Consider the following 27,922-nt stretch of genomic DNA (forward strand, 5'->3'; position numbering starts at 1 on the left):
AGAGCGCTCTCGGTACTGTTCTGAAGCACAGATACTACTCTTACTAGAACTGAAGAACATAGAAGTGCGAAGCAGAATATATACTGTGTTATTTCCTAGTCTGGAGTTTTCTCTTACCTGGTTATAGCTGATAAAGCTATTCTTGCTAATCTCTCCTGACTTCTCCAAAATTTAAACCAAACCAGAGGACTTCTGATTTTTTTTTTTGTTTGTTTTGAAGGTGTGTTTGTTCCTCAGTAGATTTTTTTAAAATTTTTTAAAAAGATTTTATTTATTTGACAGAGAGATAGACAGCACAAGTAGGTAGAGAGACAGGCAGAGGGAAAGGAGAAGCAGGCTCACTGCTGAGCAGGGAGCCCAGTGTAGGGCTCAATGCCATGGCCCTGGGATCATTGCTGGAGCTGAAGGCAGACACTTAACTGACTGAACCACTTCAGATGCCCGATTTGTCATCTTTGAAACTGAAGACCTAACTGCTACCAAGGCAGAATCTCAGGGCTTAGGACACAACCTTAGGATACTTCCACAAGTCTCCAACAACTATGGAGTCAATCGTCCCTGAATCTACTTTCCAACAATAGTTTGCTTTGCTGACTGCACTGATGTCTGCTTTTCTCCTATTTCCCCGTCTCTGCCCCACCAGAGCTGCATCAAAAACATATGAAGTTACAAAATCTTTCACTGTTATTTACTTCAATAATTTGTTGGTATTTAGAAGCAAACATAACTACATATGCTAGAAATAAAATGGCCCTGATCTTACAAGCATAAAGGAGTCCTTAGCATCCTTCACTGCCTCACTGAGTATATAAATTTATACAAATTGTTTTCCTTTCTCTATAGAGGGAAAGGAAAAACAGTGACTTTGATATACCTAAGTGACTTTGATCTACTATTTCCCTTGGAAGCAGAAGGCCATTTCTCCCCCTACTGTTAGTGCTGAGCTACAAAGAGAGTTACAAAGCTCAAAGACACCTTCCACAGGAAGAAAGATGTATGCCATTAATAAATTCTTCATCAGCAAGAAACTCTGCTTCTCCTTCGAAGAGGTCAGCACACATCTGTCCTCACAATTTCTCATAAAGTCTCATATGTTCATAAAGTGAACATACTATGATAGCACATTTGGAATCAGAACCTAGGCTGCCCAGTTATTACTTAATACCTGCCCGTAACACAGAAGTCATGATTCTATTCTATATTATGGAGAAAAACACTGCCTAGAAGGCCCAGTTCTAACAGAACTTCCCTACCTGTGTGACAGAGTCACAGGCGTGCTGTGAGGCGGAGAGCCTCAGAAGCTGATGCTCAGACTCAGCCACAGTAGCCCCTTCTGTTTCCCTAACAGCCCCAAAAAAGGCCGGTTCCTACATGAGCCACTATGTGAACAGTGTCAGGCAACACACTTCCAGTCACATCTATTTAGGCCTCAGTTTCTCCTCTGAAAATTTATGTAGCACAGGAATTCTTTGTCAAGCTACCAAAATTCCTGAATTTCATTATTACAGGATTATGACTGAGAGACTTAAGACTTTATGAAGTAAAAAGCTGAGACCACAGGTAAATATATTTACCGCTACTATAGTAAAACAAAAAGATGAAGCACAGTTGGGACAAGGACTTGGGAGTTGGTTTCGTTCATGCACAACAGTGCATGAAACAGGGTCAGCAAACAATAGATATTTCATGAATGTTAAACAAACAAACAAAAACAAGGACACTTTATGGATCCCAACTCTGGAAGAAAGGATTGCCTGACAATTATTTTTTATTTATCTTTGTTTCCCAAGATGACCTCAAGAGACTGCACAACATAGCTGATACTGGCAGTGACGATGAAAAGAAAACGGAAGACTGCTTACTTACTAATAAGAAGGGAACAAACTAAACACTTTCTTCCTTTGACTCAAACAGTCATTTCAATCCTATCCCCACAGTTAAACTGTGTCCTCTGCCTTTCCCAGCTTTCTCAGTCAATAAGCTTACTGAAGGTAGGGGCCTCACATTTGCCCGTGCTCCTCAGAAGGTACTTCTTCCCTCCTTCTGAAGATTGCATGAAATGGAGGCAATGTGGGTTTTTTGTCAGTCTCTTTACATTTCCCTGAAAGAGGTGGAGCAAGGCATTTCAAACTTAATTAGTTTTGCTCCAAAAAGGGACAGGTTCTAACTGTGTAGAGGTCTGATGCCAGGAGGAAGCTTTTAGAAAATCATCTTCTTGCTTGGTCCTCAAAATTCATATTATTCTTTTTCATCAACAAAGATGAAGCAAACAGTTTCAGAGCTTTCTCTAATGATTCCTGAAAAGCCAAACACTTTACACATTGCAGTTGTCAGATGCTCCCTGATTCACAAAATTACACTGGTGATACAACTTTTTATTTCTTTGTGCTTGGGGAAGTACCATAAAACCTGTTAAAAGAGCTTTCTGGGAATCTTTTTAAAACATGCATTGTTTTAGTTCACTCACTGAGTATTATTAAAGCACTAGCGCACCCTTCCTACTTTGTTTTCCATGTAAATACAGGGCTGTTTTCAAGGAGAAAGTAGCAGTAGAGCCCACTAGAGTTAGTCATCAAATCCTGGCTCAGCCACTCACCAGCCGCATAACCAAAAGGCAAATGATTTTTCTTAGCCTCAATTTCACTTCTAAATGTGAGGATACTATCTCCTTTCAAAGGGCTGCAGAAGGGATTAAATGCAGACTTGTATTGTACTAGAACAATATGTTCTAGTACTAGTTCTGATGAAGGCCTACTCCCATATTAGTTTTTAAATATCCTACACTTCACGAAGCCTCAGAGTTCCCAATCTGCTGCCCTGATCCTTCTACTAAGTCCCACACATTTCCCAAAATTCAAGAGCTAAAAGATTACTCTTAGCATATGAAACTTTTAGGACCCTGCTCCAGTATGTGTTCTGAACCACTGGTAACCATTCATTATTAGTGATTAAATATTTAGAATATTCCCCTTGGTTAGATTAAGTATATATAAAGCAGTGCCTGATACACAGTAGGTGCTCAAAGTTAGTCATCAGGATGTCTCCAATATGATTTCACATGCCCTGACTTAACAGCTTTTGAATATTTTGATCACTCCCCAGGAGCAATGGAGCTAAGCAATAAAATCATGTTCGACTTAAAAAAACAAAATTGTGGGGACCTGGGTGGCGCAGTCAGCTGGGTGTCCGACTCTTGATTTCAGCTCAGGTCATGATCTCAGGGTCATGGTATCGAGTCCCGTGTCTGGCTCCGCACTCAGCGCAGAGTCTGCTTGGGATTCTCTTTCCCTCTCCCTCTGCCCTCTCCCTCTGGTTGTTGTTCTCTCTCTCTCTCTCAAATAAATAAAATAAATCTTTGAAAAAAAACTGTGAGGCTAGAACTGAGAAAGAATTTAAAAAAAAAAAAAATAGAAAAGAACTGAGCAAGAATAATGGCTTCCAAATGTGCAAGGAACAAACATGTGTTGTAAATGCGGACTCAATTTTCATTAAGAATTTTTAATTAGTCCAGAAAGAGAATAGCAGCAATAAGCTATGCTTCCCCAAGGGATTACCAGAAAACAAAAAAAATCTTTATCCACTATTCTCCATCCATTCCTGTTTCCATCTCAGCCTCCTTCCACCTGTCTTCAGAGCTCTGGGGTATGTTATTCTATGGGATATAACCTGCTTATAAAATCACCTGAAGAAAGCACTAGCATGAGAAAGAGGAAGGGAGGGGAAGGGGAGGGGAGTGAAATGGTGGATGAGAGAGAGAGAGAGAGAGGTGTTAGCTGTCAAAAATTAACAGCGCTTATTCTTTTGCAAGGAATGTATAATGAGCATGCTTCCAAAACAAGTCAGTGTCAGAGCTGAAAAGCAGTTTTTGAAAAATTACCTTTTTTTTTAAGATTTTATTTATTTATTTCACAGAGAGAAATTTATTTATTTCACAGTGAGAGAGAAAACACAAGCAGGGGGAGTGGGAGAGTTAGCAGGCTTCCCACTGAGCAGGGAGCCCTATTCGGAGCTCGATCCCAGGACCCTGGGATCATGACCTGAGCTGAAGGCAGATGCTTAACGACTGAGCCACCCAGGTGCCCTGAAAAATTACTTTTCTTAATCAAGTTCCCAAAGGCATTCTGAAGAGAGAATATTAACTCCTTCTCTTCCTTTACATTATGTAAGGCCACAGGACATCTTAAAATGTATCCATCTATTCCTATACCTCACCATACATTTTTCAGCTTTTCACTCCCCTGCTGTTTCAAGATATTCATACATATTTTAAAGCATTTCAAATATTCAAACATTCAAATATGCATGCTCCTTAACAGTTTTTCAAAGTTCAAGTCACAAGGTAAGAATAAAACTTTCAAGAATTGCATTCTGTCTCACATTATGCTGGTCCACATTTTCATTAGATGAGTTATGAATCCACTGTACCAGGAAATAAACATTGACTTGTGTCCATGTATGAAAGTTGGTCAAGAATTTAATTTATGAGGGGCGCCTGGGTGGCTCAGTGGGTTGAGCCTCTGCCTTCAGCTCAGGTCATGATCCCAGGGTCCTGGGGTCGAGCCCCACCATCAGGCTCTCTGCTCAGTGGGGAGCCTGCTTCCTCCTCTCTCTCTGCCTGCCTCTCTGCCTACTTGTGATCTCTGTCTGTCAAATAAATAAATAAAATCTTAAAAAATAAAAAAATAATTTAATTTATGATACTTTACAAGACTCCAACTTTTACACAAACTGTCTTACCACTGGGCGGAAGCAACATTAGTGTTATTTAACCAGAAATGGCAGTAGCCTTAGAAAGAACAGCTCATTTAGGCAGAATTCATAGAGAGTGCTGCAGCCTAACTAGTCATGTTCAGTCTGAACACTAAGAGGGGGACTCCTGACAATCACAAAGACTCTAATAAAAATTCAAAATTCAGCCCCCAGTCACAGCAGCCCTGTTTCCCTCAAGTACTTAACAGCCAGAAGTTACCAGATCCGGGCCTGATATAGACTCTACTACAGAAGGACAAAAAGTGATGTGGACCGTAAAAACTGCAAGAGAAACTGCAATTCTTGGTTATGCAGAATCTCCTGATTTATAAATGCTGCCAATGGGAAACGTAAAGGGTAACCAACACACTGTGTGGAGACCAGAGGAAACTGAAGAGACAGGACAACTAGATGCATCTGTGTATCTGGTGCTGGATTTTAGAAATGAGTTAACGGAAGACAGAGGGAAATCTCAATAAAGTCTGGAGTTCCATTAATACCAATATTAGTTTCTTAGTTTTGACAAAGGTGCCACAGAAATGCAAGATGTCAATCATGGGAAAACTGAGTGAGGTTGAGGTGTATGTGGGAAAACTCCCTACTACCTTTTCAACTTCTCTGTAAGTCATAAATTATTCCAAAACCAAACATTCAGTAAACCTAATGACTGTGTGTGCCAAACCTGTCCCACAAATTTCCAGTTTGTAATCTCTAATCATCATGAACCCCAAATCACAGATAACACAGACATTATACACCACACAAAAATAAATACATTTTCATACACCAGAATAATGTGGCCAATCACAGAACTGCCATTGAAAAGGGTGGAGTAAAACAGGTGTCAAAGCAACAATACATTTTGAAGTGACTTTCATACATTTGAGTAACCTAACATTCTCAGAACTCTGTAAAGTTTAAAATCAAGAAGATTCAAATACATTCATATTTTATGTACGGATGTAAAAGGATGATTTACATTTGGAAAGGATATAAACAGCAGGCATTCAAAGATCATGCTGGAGAAACAAACACCCATGGGCCAGTCAAAACTCTAAGATGGACTACAATCAAGTGCCCAAATTTAAGACACATCATAACATCCTAAGAAATCGGGAAGGGAGAATCCATGGCCATTGGAGTGATCCATCAGAAGATGAGCTCTGTGAGGTCTGGAAAGCCTAAAAGGCCTCTTTCGCTAAGAAAAAGAGACAGAAACAGGAATGAACATGAAAGAGATGAGGATGCTCTGAAAAGTATAAAGGAATGAGGGACAACAGGCTGGTTAGATCACAGGAGGTCAGATTAAAGAGGGCCCTGAAAGCCAAGCAGAGGAGTTTGGTCTTGAAGCAGAGCAAAGGGACAACTTAACATCCCTATAGAGGGGAGTGGTGTGTGAAAAGTGAGCTTGAAGAAGATGAATTTGGTCATGTTCCAACAAATTAATTTGGCAATGTTGCCCCCTACATCATTCCACACCCCTATAACTTTCTTACACGTCCAGATTCAAAGCCACAATTGAACTTTGATTCCCCCTCTGATCTCACCAGTTGCAATCCTGTGAATTCTAGACCTCCTACATCTTCCATCCATCTCCCACCCCTGCTGCCAAGACCTCAGTTCAAATCGTCTTTACCCTCTCTATTCCCCCACTTCCCTCTCTGGTGCTGCACTCTGTTGGTGAGCGCTAGACAGTCCTGACAAGGAGAAGCTCCTAGGCATAGCTTACGCCTGTAACCTTCGCTGGCTCACCACTCTCTTTCTACAACTCAAACTGGTAGTTTGTTTATTTTGATTCCAGTATAGTTCATGCACAGTGTTACATGAGTTTCAAGTATATAATACAGTGATTCACCAATTTCATACATCACCCAGGTTGGCTCCCTTCTCTCTAACCAGTATGAAGCCCAACGATTTCCCCCTACCTCCAGGCCTACATTCTGTCCCTTCCCCCCAACATCTCCACACGTATTCTCTGAATATTCCCTCTTCTTATCCACCTGCTTCCTCTGCCCAGAGAGTGCCTTTCTTCTCTTCGCTCCATCTTTCAGCCAACACTTTCATGCACAGTGTCTGACAGCTTTTTTAAAAAAGAACAAAAAACCAACCCATGTCACTCTTCTGCTTAAACTCTTCAGTGGCTTCTAACTGCCTATAACATAGAAGTCTAAGTTCCTTAGTACACAGAGCATATAAGGCCTTCTCTTGACCTACCCCCTACTTATCTCTTCAGAAAAACCCTTCTACCCCACCCATTCATTGCTGGATATTTAAAGCTCTAGGACTATCCACTGCAAATACCACCACATTATTTCTTGTCTCTGTACCGTCAATCATGCTGATTGATCCCTCTGCCATTTCATCTCTTCTTGGATTGGCTGTTTCATCTTTTAAGATTCATAATCTCAAGGAGATTTTCCTTAACCCCCTGTGTCAAATAAGCTACTCATTAATCCTCTGTGTTCCAGGACAACAACGGCATTTCTACCTGAAGCAAATCATATTATACTATACTGTGTTTAGGTGTTTCCCTCTACTGCCACTTTCTCCGGTAAAATATAAGCTAAGACTGTTCTTGTTCACTCTTAGACACTTGCAGCTCATAAATGTTACTTTAACAAAATGCTGACCTCAAATAAAATCAGGCAGTACTGAGCTGCATTTCTCAACCAAATGCAGAGGTCGTAATTCTGATATAGCTATACGTGAAAATTCAGGATCTTCAAGCCTAACAAGTTTAGCATCTGAGAGCCCTACACCTTTCATTACCAGGTAGTCAACTCTTGGGAGGGTGAAGAATTCCTGATTCAGGATCTGAAAGGAATGATGTTCCTGTTTCCTTAGCAGCCTGAAGGCTCCTGCTTGACGGGTACTGGGAGCTGCTCAGCCTGGCAAAATGACCATCAGGTTAGCAATCTACTATTTTTCAGGAATTAAATATAGAGTGGGTATCATGGTCTGCCTCCAGGAAGGAGTGGGGCACAACTGTTTACAGAGACCAAGGAATAAAGCAAAGGATGAGGTAACAGTCCCAGAGATAACCCCAGATAAGAAGACTTTTTTACACAGAAGCTGAAGGGAAGGTACATGTGCTCAAAGACTCAAATCAAGGGAGTATGTCAAGAAGTGGTGCCCATCCTAGGAGACAATGTTAAGGCAGGTCTCAAGGCGGCATATTTTGAGAGCAGTAATATAGTAAACCATTAACCCCAAGAGATGACTCCAAGGTGTGTCACTGAAGAAGTCTGTCCCCACCCCTCTGTTCTTTCATGCTCCTGGCTCTCCCAATCCTGGAGGTGAATAAAAATGCATATCAACAACCTTGCTTTAATGAAAAAAAAAAAAAAGATAAAAATAGCTTTAAACAACGTACCTTTGATTTTTTGTTCAGTGGCCTAAAATAAAAACAAACAAACAAAAAACAATGTAAATATGAAACTGAAAGAAATGGATTGTTATGATAAAATGTTAATATATTACTATTATATAAGACATATACACTTTTATTAAATAAGGAATTTGTCATTTAGGTGAACTGCATAGGAAAAGATATGCAAAGAAAGCATGCTTTTCCCACAGATGTGCCCCATTGTCCCTGATACAATGTTTATTAATAGAGAATGTTTGAAATGTTTCTTTAGATACAGATCAGAGAAGACATCATTGAATGACAGTAAATAATAAAAAAATGGCACTGCACATTTCTCATTATTTAATTTTTAAATGAATTTCCTGTAACTGTCACCTTTAACATTTAATGGATCTATTAAGTTTTGCATAAGTTTAAATGGTTTCAAAAATTCTTATTTCAAATGATAAAAAAATAAATTAAGTTTTCTGGAAGAAAAGCTGAATATAACCACTTGGCCAAATCAGTAATAAATTTAACTCCTGGAGGTTAGGCTGCTCTTTCAGGTAAACGTAGTTAAAACTTTTAAGTATTTTTGAGTGGGAAAAAATTTCAAACATATCTGTCACTTCTGACACATCTGATAATTCATTAAAATTACTGTGTTCAGAAGCTAAACTGACGCCAAACCTGCTTTGCCACACTTGCCCCGTTGTCCACCGTCTCTGACATAGTAAGAGCAGAGCTGCCTCAAGGTACCTCATTCAAACTTCAAGGGCCCCAAAAAGAAAGAACAGATTACAGACAGAGGCCACAAACAAAAATCAACTTTTTAGTTCAGGCCAATTGCATGGGAGTCCTAAAAATAAAAGGTACACGGACAGGCAGGGAGGTGAGGAAAGACTGAATAATTCGTAGCCAATAACCAGGAATTGTTCCTAAATAAAGATAAAACTTCCTTAAGTGCCATGGGGCACAATAATTTTTCTTACTCATATTAAATTATTGTTACTAAAAATAGCATTTTTTGAATTTGATCATTATAGAACTAGACGGTAAAGGACTCTATGGCAATTACCCTAATCCTCAAGCCATACCAAACAATCTTTCCCTAGTGAGCCAGTCAGTTCAGACAGTGAGCAACTTTACCAAGTTTTAGAGCACTAGTGTTATGCTAAATAATGGAGGCCCATCTTTTACTTCATATGGATCAAAAATTAAAAAAACAAAAACAAAAACAAAACTGATGGAAGGACAATGGCAAAAGACCAGTTAACTAGCTAGAACACTTATTTTACTTCTGCAGAAATTGTTTTTAAAATCTGATGGCAGATGATCAGTTTTATTAGAGAGACCTTGGTATATGAATACATTATGAGAAGTACCATGGCAAACAATAAAATACATAATTTTCTGAAGCCAAAACATTATAGTACAAAAATTATTTTACATACTGAAAATCTTTTTTTTTTTTTAAACTCTATCCTAGTCTCTTCCACAGTTTACTTCAAACAGAAACTAAGTTACAATATACAGAAGCCTTGATCACAGTATCCCCAAGATAGACAGTGTTGCTTTCACTGGCCTTAACATAAAGGATATGTAGTCTCCAACTCCTCCAAAAAACTCCAAAACAAGTCCACATTGCTTCAGAACAACAGTCTACTCATTCAGTACTCTGTCATCTACAGAGAATGGCACACAGAAGACATCTAAAGGTGTCTGCCCGTCAGAATACTGACTAATATACTGAAGGAATTTAACAGAACCCAAGAGCTCCTAACAGATTAAGCGGAAACAGAACTCAGCAAATGCCACTTCTTTAAAATAAGGCTTTGTGGGTTGGTCCAGGGACCTAGCATATTACTCAAACTGTTCAAAAGAGAATTTTCCTAACAGGATCGGTGATTTTATGAGTGTGTCTGTCTGTCTACACTGTTCAAAATGGCAGCCCTGTCCACATGTGGCTACTGACCCTTGAAGTAAACCGAGTCCAAACTGCTTTGTGTAAAATAGCAGTTTTGTACTTTTTGTTACTTAAAAAAGGTAAACTATCATTAATAATATCTGATACTGATTACATGTTAGAATTGTAATGTTTTATATATATTTGCTTATATAAAATATGTTAAAACTAAGTTCAAATTTCCTTTTTACTTTTACATGACCTTGTCATTCAAACTCTCTGGGTCTCAGTTTCCCAATTCCTCAAATGGGGGTTTTGGGAGACGACCGTACTGCTTATCATTCAGGGCTATTATGGGGCTCAAGTACAACACAGAAAGATTTTTTCTTTACAGTATTATTCAAATGTGAGATTATCACTGAGGACCTTCTTGTTTAACAGAATTAAAGGATTCTGTCAAATCTATAAAAATTATTTCCATATTGAGTATCTTTTTCTTAAAAACAAAAACAGAAAACAGAGGCGCCTGGGTGGCTCAGTCACTAGAGCATCCACCTCTTGATTTCGGGGTCATGAGTCTGAGCCCCATGTTGGGCACAGAGCCTACTTACTATCAAAAAAAAAAAAAAAAAAGAAAGAAAGAAAGAAAGAAAAGAAAAGAAAAGAAAAGAAAAGAAAAGAAAAAAAAGCCTGAGCTGTGATTCCACAAGCAACTGCTACAAGCGCTTCACTTCATGAAGGAAGCTGTTAGACAAGCGGCAAACACACAATATGCCACCTTTTCTGTCAGGCTCCGCACCACTTTCCCCTAAGCTCCCTACATATGTGTACCTGAATGGCTAAGAGCTCAGTGTCTGAAGTCAGACTCTGAATCCTGGCTCCACCATTTAACACCTGATGTGACCTTGATTAAAATTAACTTCTCTAAACCAAAGTTTCCTCATCTGTAGAATAGGAACAAAAACACCTACCCCAGAGCTGTTGTGAGCCTAGAAGGATCTAAATCATAAAGAGCTGGGGGGAGAGTGGCCCTTAAGGACCCGCCGGGCATGCAGGAAGCATGCAAGAGGTCTTAGCCACTGCGGCTGTCACCAGCCACAGTGGCCAGTACCCTGGCTTGGTCCTTTCACTCTGGGAAATGGCCCAACTCAAACACACTCCAGGTTCCCAAGTCCAGTTTTTTTTTTTTTTTCCTCTTTTCCTAATCATCTACCATATCTTCACAGTGCCAGGTATTACAAACTAACATCAGGAAAAAAGAATTGATGGCTAGCTTCGCCTATTTTAAATGATATAATTAGGGGTCAGAAAGCTTTTCTAGGATTTCTTCGCAAGCAGCACTCAGCCTAGACCTCAGGCTGGCTGTATACAGTGTTGTTGTTGGTTTTTTTTATTTTGTTTTTGTTTAAAAAAAAAAAAAAGGGGGAACTGAGACCAAGTGGAGACTAGTCAGCTGAAATCCTGTGAATACTTGACTGCCCTGCTCCAGGCCTGATTATGTTACCACCCAGGCTACTGAGAAACTTTCGCTCATTGCGCTGCTGAATAGGATCCTCAGACCAACACGGACTTTGGGAGACATGATGACTGACAGTAAAATTTCTGAAAAGGGGAATGAAAGTTGGAGGTTTTCTATAACGTAGTCGCACTTAAACCCAAACTGAGTACATTTAAATCCACAAAGCCTGTAACAATCCCCTCAGTTCCTAACACAGTAACAAAAATAGTCATGAATGCTGACTTAAAACATTCTCAACTCTAAAAGATCCCTATTTGTATTGTTGCTTCCCTCCGGCCCCTCAACCATTATATGCTTTCTAGGAACTACAATTACATGCTTAAAGTAAAGGTTATACTAAATTATCCCTCTATAATTAACCTATTTCTCAACCTCCTTTTCCCTTCATTACATTTCTCTCAAGATTCCGTCTACAAATTTCTTCTAAAAACAGAACCTGGAGATTAACAAGCTACTGGTACCACTGTTGCCCTTTTTAAGTGCAGAAACTACATTCCCATACTGTAACAAATTATTTCCTAAGCCTTGGAATTAGAAGAGATAAGTAAATAGCCCTCTTAGATATGAAATAGAAAGCTTTTCAAAACACAGAACTAAAAATAAAGCCGTCCAGTCACTGATCTCATTGTGAGAGATATACCCAGGCTGAAATATAATGAAAAGCATGTAATTTTCATGTAAAATTTCTTCAAAGAGGAATTTAGATACTTAAAATTTATATTTAAGTAGACAAAAAACTACCATAGTAAAAACATTATAGTAAGCCTTGCTGGTGTCTCATCATTTATAGAAGGAGCTGTGCTACTTGGTTTTTATTTAAAATAGAAAATAACCTGTGATCTGAATATGAATTCCTTAAAAAAATACAAAGTGTATTTCCTTAAAAAAATACAAAGGGACCATGTTTCTGTACACACAGAAAAAAGACTTGTTAAATGCCTTACAGAAAGTACCACGATATATTATTTGTGGCTTTAAAGTTCACCTTTAGGTTGTGAAAAATAAAGCAGAAAGTATAAAGAATAGATAGGGGTGCCCAGCTAGCTCAGTTGGTGGAATGTGTGACTCTGAATCTTGGGGTTGTAAATTCAATCCCTAGATGCAGTGTAGAGATTGCTCAAAAACAAAATCTTAAAAAAAGAAAAAAAAAAAAGTACGAAGGACAACACCATGGCATCGCACCTAATTTTTGAAAAGTGTCGGGGAGGGTGGGTGGGTGGTGTCTAAGCAGCTTCCCATCCCATTCCTAGTTCTGTCACCCTGACAAAATCATGGTTGGCCTCTTCAACTTATTTTAATGCTTAACTTCTTTCTATCTAAAATGAATAGATCAGAACAGATAGTTACCTGAAATCTTTTTCAGGAATAAAAATATATAGATTTTTAACATGTGCATACATTACATGAAACCTGCAGATTGTTTCTACTGTAGTGATTTTATGTTCCAACATTCATATAAATGGGCCTGCCTACCTGTCTTATGTAGATGTCTGCCACCAACCCGCATACACCTGCTGGCTCCTACTACAGACAAAAAACAAGCTTGAGGAAACTTGTCTTAAAACTCTTCTGACTCACAATCTTTCATATGGGCTGTAAGTGTGCCATCTTGGGATTCTTTTTTGTTTTGTTTTTTTAATAGCTATTTGGTAACAGCCTATAGAAATACCAGCTGTCTTTGCTACACCAAAGTGTGTTACTCAAATTCAGTTGTAAGCTGATTATTTGGAATTTGAAGAACAGTCTTACTTACAGTAGCAGTCTACTCTACTACACTTAACATTTATTAGAGGTATTAAACTTCCTTTATATTGTGTTCAGTGGCCAGGGTGCCTGGGTGGCTCTGTCAGTTAAGCCTCTGCCTACAGCTCAGGTCATGATCTTAGGGTCAGGGGATGGAGCCCCACAGGCACTCCCTGCTCAGCTGAGATTCTGCTTCTCCCTCTGTCCCTCACCACCCCAACTTGTGCTCGCTCTCTCTCAAACAAATAAATAAAATCTTTAAAAAATAAAATATATATATATTGTGTTCAGTGGTTAAATATTACTGTGTCTACGGGATACACAGGAATATCCTACCAATACTGAAGATCTAGCAAAAGAAGAAAACACTCCCCAATATCCCTAAGCCTCTGTGATGATTCCAGTAGGACATGGTTAGGGTGAGAGACTGGAACCGAGTGAGGCAGAGTTGGAGTGGGAGACAGTATAAAAGCTGTCATTTCAGATCTGGTGAGAGGCTAAATGGCACAAAGTCATCATTCACATGTTAAAGACACTGACTTGGTGAGTCAGAGATTTAGTTATCAGAGAATATAAAGATGAACCTTGGCAATTACAGCCATTATTTGTATATGTTAGAACCTTAAAAAATTTACTCACATCACACATTATAAAAATGTAACTTTTAAAGAAATCATTTGAGCAATGACCTCCCTTTCTCAGAACTTTCTCAGTAAATAGGGTAAATCCTAAATAAACAGACTTCATTATATAGTACCTTAGGCTTCTTCTCTAGCCTTTCGCAGACATCCTAACTTTCAAGCTACATACTGAATTCCTTAGAAGCAAGGATCAACCGGCTAACACAACACTCAGATGCTTGCCAAACCACCGTTTCTACATAAAGTACACCTAAGCGTCTTCTTCAACAAGTCTCTGAAGTTTCTTAGAAGCTCTCTTCAGTCAGTAAATCGCCTTCACAGCACAGACCAAGAGTTTCATAAGCCTCCCCCAACCTTAACTTACAGAGGATACAATTTTTTCCACACCACAACAAATCCTCAGCTAAAGACTGATCACACTGCAAAGACCAGCCTGTACCAACAGGCCTCTGACAAAGGTCTATGGCATCATCAGTGCCAAAACTCTATACTAGAAACCTATTCTAAACCCTATGACAATGCATCCCGCCCAGTCACTCCTGAGAGCAAGCAGAAGTCTAAATGCTAGGGCCACCTATCGCCTCTACACTCTCCATCGTCCAATGCCCCCCTACCTCCCACCCTGTAAGTACTTGCTGATCACGCTGTCAGCTCAGCACTCCAGGACGAAATTCTCTTTATCCCTTTCTATTCCCTTACCTGGTTAACTCCTCCCAAGATGTACTCCTGTCACTCAATCTGAAACAGAAGCATCAACGGAAGTCACTCTCCCTTCATATTCTTCCAACAAACTCTGTGGGTTCTTGCCAGTCCCTGTACCAGCATCTGAGCCTCTAATTTCTACCTCTTCCAATTCAAGCCCACAGTTTGCTAAGACAAACATTCTCAAGCACAAACTTTTACATCAGTCTACTGAAATGTCTTTGGTGTTTTCCCCAACACTCAATGGCTGAAACCAGCAGAAGAGTCCACAGCTAACACCAATCCTCTGCAGTCTCATCCTGTGACACTTCTGCCCTTGGCGTCCCACTCCCACCAATCAAAACCCATACTTCTATAAGGCTGTGGGCGCTTACTGCGGATTTTACTCTGCTTGGAATCCCTTTCTATCCCACTCCTTGTTCACTTGGCTAATTTCAACTCTAAGAAAATTTTCCCTTCCGTTGGTCCTATTCCAGGCTGAGTCAAACAGTTCCCTGTCTTCAACAGCTCCCCACCTACCACAGATTTGGACGCTGTGTTTTTCCCTACTAAATAATGTGAAGAAAAGTGTACAGCTGCAATACAGTGCCTGGCACAAAAGAGGTGTAGGTCAGAAATTAAAGTCAGAACTGCCATTGATACAGAAGTGGAACAGTGATATCACTGGGTCATTTAGAACATTTTTAAGGTCCTTGAAATGTTGATACAGTAGGAGATGAGTGCCCAGCACTGTCATCAGGATTATTAATTTGTAAAAATCAAAAACAAAAACAAAAACAAAAAAACTTTATAATTATGAACATAATCTTTCCTTTTCTATGATTTGTACTGTTTTGATTAACAGTTTGACAGTGTATGAGGCTAGAGATCTTCTGCAGCAAATTATGTCTTAGGCTTATTTTCAAATATCTTACTGTAAACAGCAAATTCTTGAAATTAGCCCAGGTACTAAACAAAAAGTAGAAAGGAAACGGACACTTTATTTCCTATTATGTGCATTATGCGTATTACGTTATCTCATTTAATTAAATTCTCCTCTGACAAAACATAAGGAAACTAAGGCCCAGAGAGGCTAAACAAAGCTGAAGGACACACCGTGTAGCACGCCCTGTGGGAGAGCCAGATTTCAATGCAGCTACAAATTGCTCGCTCCTCTCACATATGGAGAGATGCATATATTATGAAATCCTAGGAAGAGCTGATTGAAAGATAAAGACCTACATAAACCACTTACCTTTGAAAAAACTACCGGCAAGATTAAATAACTATGCATTAAATTGTATACACTTGGCAAGTTACTACATATGCATAATCAAAAACATTAAATATTAAAATGAATCTCCACTGAAATTAAAACATTCAATCAAATGCTTTTAAAAAATCCAATTAGAGTAGTTTTCTTTTTAAATCTGTTTAGACCGCTTAACATAGATAGTTGATACATATATACTACCTTCTTTTGAGCAGCTTCCTTCTTTTTCTTGTCGTCTTTTTTCTTTTTCTTTTCTTCCATCAACTGTTCTTCTTCTTGCACTAAATCCCTGAACCACACAGTTGCAATTAACGTTCCCAAAATGTATGAAGAAATAAAAATAATGTTGCATACAGGTTCATTTTCACTCTTATTAGAAGACATAGCAAATTACTCTCTTTATCATTCATCAAAATAAAACCCAGCTTGCAACCTCCATCTAACTCTGAAGACACTACTTAGTACTCTGCTTTAGGAAGTCAAAGTAGCAGAGCTTTGAGCTTCATTCATGTCATATCATGGAAGACAACCTAAAATTAGCAAATTTAACTCTGGGAAACAAGCTACACTCCCTGATTCTAGAATGTAAACACTGTGTGAGCCAGAGTTACCTTGCTTCTGGCCCCAACTATCAATTAGCAGTTAGTAGCAATGCCTCAGACCTCCCCACCATCCTCTCTGCCCAGGTATGTGGGGTACTGTTGGCTTTCCTTGCCCTAAAAAGCTTTATTAACTATTTTTTAAACACAAGTTATTCATAAAAAGATCATGTAGTTCAGCTTTACAGTAATTTTATAGCCCATAAATATTCCAAACTATTCTTTCAGTACATGGGAATCGATAATACACTCATTATATAAGTTTGTTTCAATTCTTAAAATAACAAATGCTGAAAGTTGTCAACAGAACCCCTGGTTCAGGATTTCAAAATGATAGACTGAGTAAATGGTTCTGCCTCTTCTTTTCCACTCCACCTTACTGAAATGAAAGGAAACAAGGTAATATACATCTCTTCCGAGCTGAGGCATACACAAAAGCAAAGAAAGCTACAACCCAAGAATAAACACAAGAAAAGTCTTGAATGGATGTATGTGCCACCCTCTGGCAGAGCTCTAGAGAGGCTCCAACAGAGCTAGGAGAGCAGAAATAGACACGGAGCAAAAAGACTGCCTAAGGAATAGAAAGGCCACAGCTATTCAACTCCTCCTAACCACTTTCCATCCCCAAGACTACATGGCTACACATAGCAGCTACACTTGAATCCTGCCTAAAACCAAAGAAACACTCTCTAAAGAATCAAAACCTAGGCAGGAGGCAGGCAGGGCTCCTTCAAGAGGTCTGGTGCCCCAGATCAAAGTCCTCTTTATTGGAAACTACCACCACTCTCCTCCATCACACCCTAGACTAAAGCCTGCCAATCACCATACTTCTCAGATACAGAGCTCAGTACCAGTCTTTCTGGTCAAGGTAGGAGCCTCTAAGGAATGAGGAAACTTCGAAGAAAAGTTAAGAGGAGACTCACTCCAGTTACCTACATTAATAACCCTAGATTCAAGAACCTAAACCTTCATCCACAATATCAAGAGACAACCAAAAATCAGATACTTGACGAAAATCAACAAAGAGAAAATTTCTAACTCTGCCCTGAGGAAGCAAGGAAGCTTCCCAGAGGGAACATTATAAATAACAGACAGGTTCAAGGCAAGGTTCAAGGAACATGAACCAGATATTTGGGGAACTGCAAATAACGTATCAAGGCTGAAAAGCAGATGGCATTGGGGATGCAGAATAGAAATGGGAAAGACAAGCAAACACAGAGGAAACTGCAAGGGATGCCACAGGTGGAGCGCAGTGAGATCACACTGTAAGCTGGCTTGCTGACGGAGGAACTGGGTGGAGCCACAGGTAGGCAGTGAAAAGCAACCTGAGTGACATTACGGATGACTGCCGGTGATCCAGCAAGGTTGAGTATGTGACTGCTGAAGTCAGTGAGAAGTTGGAAGGAGATAACTGTTGCTATACTCCCTTGTCATTTTCTTCCAAGTAGGACTGCCATGTGGCTAACAGAGTAGCAAAACAGACTGACGCCAACCACAACCATGACTCATTCTCCCCTCTTCTGTGTGAGGGAGGCAAGGAGAGCGAGCGAGCTCACACTGTAATCCTGGGTAAGTCAGGGACCGAGCTAGCCACACATATGATTAAGAGTAAAATCAGTAAACAAATGAACTTCTATCATTGTCATGTCATCCATCAAAAGCAGATTACTAGCTCTAACTACTTAACCTTCTACAGCCTCAGTGCCCTCCTTAAAACTGGAGATTAATTTCTGTACTTCTACTTTGTACCCTTTTTGTTAGGATTAAATGAAGGTGCTTACTTAACACAGTGTCTCTAGTAAGCACTCAATGCCTAGTTAAAAACTCCTTTCACCAGTTCTCAGTGGGATCCATGACTGTCTTTACTTTTGTCAAGATTTATGGGCACTTATGATACAGAAACATCAGGAATCTTCAGCATTTGTTCTCTGTGTCCTCCTGTGATTAGACACAGGTCCTTGATCCAATCTTGTTTTCTGTCTCTATAACTCTACCCTATGGCATGCTCCCTTACTATTTACCTGGAATTTTTCTCTCTCCTCAAATTTCATTCTGAAGGCTTTTTGATGAGGTTAGCAAGTATTTTCCTAGCCCAAAATGGTGGTTTTAGTAGTTAAAAGATGTAATACATTACCTCTCAAGGAACTACTACAGTATCAGCTGATACTCTAAGCACAGTGGCAAGTTTTGTTCTTCAGCACTGTCACCACCGCCACCTGACCACACCTGACCCACATCTTCTCCTTCAGAAAGTTAAGTGGAAAAATATATAAATATGCCACCTGTGCCCAAACACTGGCTTTCAGGATTTAAGTGCTAGTAGATTCGTTTAAGGCATCTGACTTTATCATTTACGTATCTAAGAAAAGGAAAGGGCTGATGGATCTGATCGGTCTAAGTGGTCCATTATATTTGACATATGCCCCACAAAGACAACATTCCGGTCAGCAACCATTCATTCCTTGAATTGGGTACCCCAATTCTGCAAGTCCTGGACCTAGGAACAAAAACAGACTTCAATGTGATTAAAATGTCAGTGATTAAGAAGGTGTGCGTGGCTCAGTCAGCTGAGCGTCCGACTCCTGATTTCAGCCCAGGTCATGATCTCAGGGTTGTGAGATCAAGGCCTGGGTCTCAGGCTCCGTGCTGAACGTAGAGCCTGCTTAAGATTCTCTCTGCAGGGGCGCCTGGCTGGCTCCGTCGTTAAGGTCATGATCCCAGGATTCTGGGATAGAGCCCGGCGTCAGGCTCCCGGCTCAGTGGGAAGCCTGCTTCTCCCTCTCCCACTCCCCCTGCTTGTGTTCCCTCTCTTGCTGTGTCTCTCACTGTCAAATAAATAAATAAAATGTCAAATAAATAAATAAAAATCTTAAAAAAAAAAAAAAGATTCTCTCTGCTCCTCCCCACCCCCACCCTTTCTCTCCCTCTATAAATAAATAAATAAATAAATAAATAAATAAATAAATGTATGTCAGTAACTATGTTGGGCACTTTATGTATATTTTCCCATTTTACTATCACTTTTTAAAAAGTGATAAAGATGTGGGACGCCTGGGTGACTCAGTCAGTTGGGCAGCTGCCTTCGGTTCAGGTCATGATCCCGGTGTCCTGGGATCGAGTCACACATCGGGCTCCTTTCTCGGCGGGGAGCCTGATTCTCCCTCTGCCTCTGCCTGCCACTCTGCCTGCCTGAACTCATGAGCTCTCTCTCTCTGACAAATAAATAAATTAAAAAAAAAAAAGTGATAAAGATGTTACCCGTTTACTGAAGAAGAGACTGAACCATAGGAAAGCAAAATTAATTGTTCAAGGTCATACAGCTAGTACAGGGTAGAGATAAAATTCAAATCAAGGCTCTCAATGTCCTGGTCTTTCCTCTAGAGCATGAAACCTCCCACAGTAAAGTACTAGCTCCTTTTAGAAGCCACAGAGAATAAACCCTTTGGCCTTAGACAGATTAACTGCTTTATCTTCTTCCTTACAATGTATCTTTTCCCCAGACTGTGTGCCTCCACAATCCTTTCCTTATATCCTTCTACCTTTTACAAGAACACTTAGAATGTACAGCAGGAAAGACAAAGTATTAGATTTCCAAGAATCATGGCTGTGTGACAGGAGCAAGAACCGGGGGGAAAAAAAAAAAATCAAAGACTGAACGACGACTGGTCTGAAGAGGGAATCAGGTACTAGTGATCTTTAAGAGAGCAACTGCAGGGGCACCTGGGTGGCTCAGTGGGTTAAGCCGCTGCTTTCAGCTCAGGTCATGATCTCAGGGTCCTGGGATCGAGTCCCACATAGGGCTCTCTGCTCCGCAGGGAGCCTGTTTCCTCCTCTCTCTCTGCTTGCCTCTCTGTCCACTGTGATCTCTCTGTGTCAAATAAATAAAATCTTTAAAAAAAAAAAAAAAAAGAGCAACTGCAGGGGCACCTGGGTGGCTCAGTCATTAAGTGTCTGCCTTTGGCTCAGGTCATGATCCCAGGATTCCGGGATAGAGCCTGGCGTCGGGCTCCCTGCTCAGTGGGAAGCCTGCTTCTCCCTCTCCCACTCCCCCTGTTTGTGTTCCCTCTCTTGCTGTGTCTCTGTCAAATAAATAAATAAAATCCTAAAAAACAAAGAGAGAGAGAGCACACTTAACTACAACATTTATTTCGTGAATGTGGGAGATACAACTAGCAAATGGCTGTAAGGTCCCACATCTGAGGAGTTCAACATTTTAAAAAGAAAGAGAAATAGGAAGGTAGCTCGAATGGTACCAGAAATGAGCAAAAATGTCCTCGAGGAAAAAGTCATCATGGAAATGCCAGGTGCATGACAGAGTACACAGTATGCTATGGTCTGTGTAAAAAGCGAGAGAGAGGATATGCACTCTCCTTTCCCTGTATGTGTACAAAATGACTGTGAAGGAACACCTAAGGAACAAATATTGACTGTGGGGAGGAGGAGGGAGGAACTAGGCCGGTGGGGGATGGGAGGAAGGGTCTCACTGTACAAACCTTTTCACATATTTTAATTTCTGATTCATCTGTGAATGACAGCATTGAAAAATTAAATATTAGGGGAGCCTGGGGGGCTCAGTAGGTTAAGCACCTGCCTTCAGCTCAGGTCATGATATCAGGGTCCTGTGATCAAGTCCCAGTGCCAGGGTCCTCACTGGGTGGGTAGTCTGCTTCTCCCTCTACCCCCACCCCTGGCTTGTGCTCGCACTCTCTCTCTCTCTCTCTCTCTCAAATAAATAAGTAAAATCTTTTAAAATAATTAAATATTAAAAAATTTTTCAAGCATTAATATTAAATAAGTAAGTTTTAATATTTAAAAAGTAAAAGACTGTTCTCAGTTTCTGGTTTGCTGGGAGATTTGGTCATGGGTGCACGCTATATTTTGTTAGATTTCTTGCCTGTAGCGACTGAAGTGGTTAAATGATTTCCATCTTTTGATGGCTAATGTGATTAACTGTATTGATGGATTTTCTAGTAGTGAACCAAGCTTACATTTGTTAGTATAAACCAAATTCTAAATACTACTTGTGGGGTGCATGGTTGGCTCAGTCGGTTAAGCAACTGCCCTCGGTTCAGGTCATGATCCCAGGGTCCTGGGATGGAGCCCCACATGGGGCTCCCTGCTCAGCAAGGATTTAGTAAAATAGTAAAGATTTTTTTTTTTTGCTCTCCCTCTCCTCTCCCTGCCTGCTACTCCTCCTACTTGTGCTCCGTCAAATAAATAAATAAATAAATCCTTTAGAAAATTAATAAATTAAAAAAATAAATACTATTTTTTAAAGACACTGCTAGTTTTTTTCTTTTTGATAAATACAAATTAAAAGATGAAACTATAGGGCACCTGGGTGGCTCAGTGGGTTAAGCCTCTGCCTTTGGCTCGGGTCATGATTTCAGGGTCCTGGGATCAAGCCCCGAATCAGGCTCTCTGCTCAGCAGGGAGCCTGTTTCCGACCCCCCCCGCCCATCTCTCTGCCTACTTGAGATCTCTCTCTGTGTCAGACAAATAAAATCTAAAAAAAAAAAAAAAAAAAGATGAAACTATAATGTTATACCTTTTTTTCTTCTCTTTTGTTTTTTTTTTTTTTTTACTAATTTTATTGGTAAAATGTTCAAGAGTAATAGTATCTGGCAACAATGAGAGTTAAAAGGTTCTTTCTCTCTCACATTTTACACTGCCAGTGGAAAACTACTACAATTTGTTGGGAAGTACTGTGGTAAGAATTTTAACAACTGAATTTATACACATTCTAGGCAGCCACCCCATTCTGCAGAATGTTATCTGACAGCAATAAACCCCTAGAACGCAAGGCCATGTGCCCATCATACTTCACTGCAATGTCCACAAGGGCTGGAAAGCAGAAAAATAGAATGTTCATCAATAAAGAAATGATTCTTCAAAGGCATAGCATAGCATGTTGTATTGGAAAGGAATTGATTTGTTTATTGATATGAAAACAAGTTCCTTTTTAAAATTTTTTTAAAAATTTTACTATTTTACTAAATCTTTAAAAATTTTTTAAAGATTTTACTATTAAGTTACCACTACACTCAGCATGGGGCTCAAACCCACAACCCCAAGATCAAGAGTCACATACTCCACCGACTCAGCCAACCAGGAGCCCCAGGAATATTCCTTATTTAAAATAAGAAAAGCAAACTGCAGAAATTTGAACATATTATCCCATAGTTTTTTCAAGCTTTCTGTATATGTATGTGAACTTTATACAAATTTAGATAAAGACACGAGGAAACACTCTCCTAAACTAGGAATACCAGAGTAACCTCACAACTGGACCAACTACTTAAAGAAGTTATTATGTTTTTTAAAAAGGGCAAGTCAGGGGCTCCTGGCTGGCTAAGTCAGAAGAACATACAACTCCTGATCTTGGGGTAGTGAGTTTGCATCCTATGCTGGGTGTAGGGATTACTTAAATAAATTAAAAAAAAAAAAAAAAAGTATATCTCAATTTGAAATGTTGTGTTATGTGTTATGTTACTTTTGTAAATTAGTACTAAAGCAATGTTTATGAAAACATCATAATATCCAGGATTTGCTTTCATTATCCAGGCCCCACCCCATGGCTCCAAAAAGCAAAAAGAGAAAAATGCAACATGATTAACAAAATGTTGGCAATTGCTGAAACTGGGTAATGGGTCCATTTATCTTCCTGATTTTGTTCTCTTCTATTGCATATGTTTGAAATTTTCCACACTAAAAGATAAAAAATTACAAGCCTCCACACGAGTGATTAAAGGCAACAAGATGGGGAGATTAGAGACAGAGGAAGAAGAAAAAGTGTGTCAGAACCAGAGTCCTGGGAGCTGGAAAAGAAATGGGTAAGGCAAGGGCCCATGATGGCAGCAGGACACATATGGGATCTAGAATGCCCCTCCTTGTCTTGCTCTTCCTGATGCTTGATGGGTCAGTTTTTTCTATATCCCCAACATGACTATCATTAAAAGTAATCACTTCCAAAGGGTACTCTTGTAAAATGCTGAAATATGGACTAATGAAGTGCACTGTTGAAGAATCTGGAAGTATCTAATATCAGATTCTCAAATGTAACTATGTAATGATCCATTAATTCCAATCAAAGCCCATAAAAAAGAAATTGTACAAAAATAGGTACTGCAAAATAGCCTAAAAGCCAGTCCGTAGAGAAAAGTTATCAGAGCATAATGTACTCATACCATGGAATCCTACAGTAGTTTAAGAAATGGAAGGGAGTTTGTAGATGTCCATGGTGTGCAGAAGAGTTAACAGCAGGTCTGAGACTGTGATCCTTAGAAAGGCTGGCCCTTGACTGGTGTGAAGGAAGCTGGACTTCAGAGAGGTTCCCACCATTCCCTAACTGGTAAGGATAAACTGTACGAACAATACAGTTTATGCTGAAAACCTTTCCTTTTGGGAATCTGGAATTTTAGTACGTTTTAGACAGAGGGTGCATACATGACTGGCCCCTGATAGAAACCTTGGGCACTGAATTTCTAATGAGCTTTCCTGGTAGACATTTTACACATGTTGTCATAATTTGACACTAGACAAATTAAGCATGTCCTGTGTGACATGACAGGGAGAGAACTCTTGGCAACTTGCACCTACTTTCCTCTGGAATTTGTCCGATGTGCCCTTTCCCTTTGCTGATACTTTTGATGAAATAAATCACGGTCATGAGTGTAACTGTATGCTGAATCCCAGGGAATCATCAAACCTGAGGGTGGTCTTGGGGACCACCTGACAAACACGGATTTACAGGGAAAGATCTCTAGGACATATTGCTGAGTCAAAAGAAGGTCAATATTCAGATCAGTGTATCATTTGTTAGAAAAACAGAAGAAAATCCCATTACAAAGTAGACATTTTCCACAGTACAGTAGGGAAGCAGAACCTCAAGGTACCTGGATGAGCTGACTCTGCGTCCAAAATTGTTTAGTGATGACCTCTGCAGTGTTCAGCCAATAAAACAATAATACTGGCTTAGGAATTCCTATAAGGTGGGGCACCTGGGTGGCTCAGTCATTAAGGAATTCCTGTAAGCCAAGCAGTCTCTGTGGACTGGGAGAACCTAAGCAGAAAACACAATTTTATTTTATTATTCTTCTCTTAGAAAACATAATTTTAAGCTATAATTTCATAGAAACAACTTAAACACACCTGAAATAAGGAAACAAGTAATCATTTGGTGGAGGCTGTAAAGCAAGTTTAGGAAAATAAAACATGCACATGAGCTGTTAGAGATATGGAAGGCTTCAAGGAGCAGTAAAAGAAGCTGATCTTGAAGGATCTTAAAGAAGAATCTTCTACAACGAGGTGGGCCTTTTCAGGCAAGGGCGCACAGAAGGGCATGGACACCAGCAAAGCAGGGAGACTTGTCAGCATGGTGATTTCAGGAAGCAGGACTGACAGGGAAAGAAAAAGGGAGGAAAAGCTGGGTGAAGTTGGACATACATTGCTAAACACGATAAGAAAGCTGCTGCAATAATTCGAGTAAAGGTGCAATGCTCTACGCCAAAATGGCAGACCAAACCGGAAATGAAAAGCAAAGAGTAACACCAAGGTAATCATGAGAAACTGGAAAAAATGACAGTAGTAAGAAGAATGACAGGAGAGGTAGATTAATGGCAACTCCAGATTTTAGAAAGTAAACATTTTAAAATGGAGATTCTGCTGTTAAAACTGATTATACAGTAATGGGACAAGGAGTTATTGTTTTATGAAACAGAAGACCTGGGGCAGCGTTCCAGAGGGCCCAACTAGTCTATCAGTCAGCAACTTACCATAAGGCTGCTCATCACAGGCAGAAGCCAGCTGTATGCAACAAGCTGGTTATGAAAATACATTTCACATCTTCTGCCAAAAATGCTCTTCTCCTACTTTTCCCCTTACACTCTTTCTCCCAGCCTTCCTGCTTCCTCTTTTTTAGCTGCTTGCCAACCCTCCCTTCTCTTTTCATCCTTCTCATCCTCCTACACATAAATTAATCACCAAAGCCAGTCTAGCACCCCACAGCACAAAGCCACCGGTAACCGTCAAAACTATGATCTCGCCACATGGTAGAGATGGAAACCCAGCTGTAGCAAAAATAGGCAAGAATGAAATCAGGGGTTTGGAGAAGTTTTTCAAAACCTTTGGCAGTGATATGAAGAAAATAGAGTAAAAATGAAGTTTTACAAATAAAGACGACTAGTACTTATTTGCAGGTAGAAAAGGGGTCAGGAAATAAAAGTATTGGAGAAAGTGGTGGCAGGGAGGGTGGCACAAGAGAGGCTAGTTTCCAATCATGGCCAGTTTAATTTCCACAAATGCTAAAGGAGTTCAATAAGTGATGCGTCCATAAAATGGAATAGTATGCAACTATAAAACAGAGACAACCGTCCATGTTCTGGTAGGAAAGGATCTGGAAGGCCTGCAGTTAATTGGAAGAAAACTAAGGTTCAGTATACTATGTTTTGTATTAAGAGGAAGCGAGATAAAAATATATATCCCCACGTTTTGTATTTGCATAATGCTGGAAACACACATAAATAACAATACCTATTTGTGACAGGAATATGGGGGCAAAAAGGACCAGAGAAAGAACGGCAACAATACTGTATATTTATAGATACTACTTGATTTTGAACCATAAAGCACAGACCGAAAGCTTAGCTTTGGAGGCATGGATGGTAGTGAAGAGTCAGTATCCCTTCCTCCTAAGAATGAAGGGAAAATAGGGGCGCCTGGGTGATTTAGTGGGTTAAGGCTTCTGCCCTTGGCTCAGGTTGTGATCCTGGGGTCCTGGGATCGAGCTCTGCGTCGGGCTCTCTGCTCAGCGGGGAGCCTGTTTCCCTTCCTCTCTCTGCCTGCCTCTCTGCCTATTTGTGATCTCTGTCAAATAAATAAATAAAATCTTAAAAAAAAAAAAAGAATGAAGGGAAAATAGGACAGAGACAGCAGTGACTTATCAGATGATAGAGTCTGGATCTCTTCAAAAAGCAAGAGGTTGAGTGTACAGGAGGCTTCCACTGGCCCCATAATCTAAGCAACAAAATAAGGCAAATAAACGATTACAACCCATTGAATAGAATAATGTAAGAATCTAGGAGTCCTTACTGATACTAACAAATGGATGGATGGATGAACAAACAGAGTAAAGGGAAAGATCTTGAGGCAGAACATCAACTAATGTAGAAAGAATGACAGCCCTGAAAGGTCACTATTTGGTGATCCATTGATTCAGGCAAGAATCCTGATGAAAAACAAGGTATTTTACACAGTCTCTAAGTTCCCCCAACAATAATTATTAATTACAAAAGCAAAAATCTGAATTTTATGGTTATAAACCTGACTTATTACCACCTTAACCAAGTAACTGCAGTTATCATCATCAGTAATGCGACAAATGAACACCACGCACCTCCTGAGAGGACACACTAGCTAACACACGTGTTCTGCGCTACTCCTGCCAAAAATGCATAACCTGAACCCAGTTGAGAGCAAACATCACAACAGCCGGTGTCCACAGCTGGGGGAGGGTACGTTTCTGCGGCTTTAAGCCACCACGTCCATGGTGGTGTTTCGGTCATGGATGTACCGCAAAGCCAAGAACAAAGGTGTTGGTCCTAATGTGTGCTGATGACTTGCCATCTCAGTAAGAAAGGACTATCTGCCCTGGGGGGGGGGGGGGGGGAGTGTTCTGTTCCTAGCTCACTCTGAGACAGAGCAGCTGCCCAGGCCAGGGAGAAGGCCTCGGGCTGGAATCTGTGTGTGGGTTTCCTGACATTGTACCCCAAAGCCCCATGGACATTCACAGTACCCCATCCTTGTCTCCTTGCTTTGGTTCCTTCTTGCCCCATCTGGCAAGAGGTTCATAAAGGCATATTCTGTGAACAAGGACTAAAGCCCCAAACAGCAACCTGTGGAAAGTGTCACTGGCCCTTTGAAGTCAGAGTGAGATCGGCCAGCATCGTCCCTTTGGGCCTTGACTTGTAGCAAATATCCGGGGCTGGGTGTCTGGCCCATGTGAATATTAGAGAGGAAGTTTTAGAAGGATCACTGGATTTGGGACTGGTTCTTACAAAGCAACAATATTAAAAATCATTTTGTTTTAAAAAAAAAAAAAGAGAGAGAGAGAGGAAACATCAAACAAGTATGAACTGAGAGACATCCTACGGAATGACTAGCCTGGACTCTAAAAAATACCAAGATCTTCAAAAATAGAGAAACTTCCAGAATGCAGGTGACTAAACGAACGTGAAAACCAGAAGCAACCTCTATTTCTGAACTGAATCTCTAACAAGAAAAAGTTTTCTGATTTACTCTAAAAGGAATTATTGAAACAACTGGCAAAATTTAAGTAAGATCTATAGCTTCACTATTAAGACTGTACCAATATTACTTTCCCAATTTTGATAATGGTACTGTAGTTACTAAGGAAATGTCTTTGGGGTGCCTGAGTGGGTGGCTCAGACAGTTAAGCATCTGAC

The 27,922-nt window shown here is 40.1% G+C and overlaps 1 protein-coding gene across 8 annotated transcripts in view; it reads right to left on the reverse strand.

Annotated features, from left to right (window-relative positions):
• The window catches only part of TNRC6A (trinucleotide repeat containing adaptor 6A), a 104,978-nt gene that overhangs the window by 62,266 nt on the left and 14,790 nt on the right, over positions 1-27,922 (reverse strand). For 7 of the 8 annotated variants that reach the window (XR_004381079.1, XM_032844050.1, XM_032844051.1 and 4 more), the window contains exons 3-4: positions 16,063-16,150; positions 8,123-8,144 (exon numbers count right to left, since the gene is read on the reverse strand). Coding sequence is in view for 6 of the 8 variants with exons in the window: in XM_032844050.1 (XP_032699941.1) it covers positions 8,123-8,144; positions 16,063-16,150 (110 nt within the window). In the remaining 2 variants the exon portion in view is untranslated. Of the gene's footprint in view, positions 1-8,122; positions 8,145-14,606; positions 14,625-16,062; positions 16,151-27,922 lie in introns of those variants that run through there. The other variant, XM_032844055.1, reaches the window with a different exon arrangement.

Source organism: Lontra canadensis, unplaced genomic scaffold (assembly GCF_010015895.1).
Source record: "Lontra canadensis isolate GAN:19392208 unplaced genomic scaffold, GSC_riverotter_1.0 scaffold146, whole genome shotgun sequence".
In the NCBI taxonomy this organism is placed as follows: domain Eukaryota; kingdom Metazoa; phylum Chordata; class Mammalia; order Carnivora; family Mustelidae; genus Lontra; species Lontra canadensis.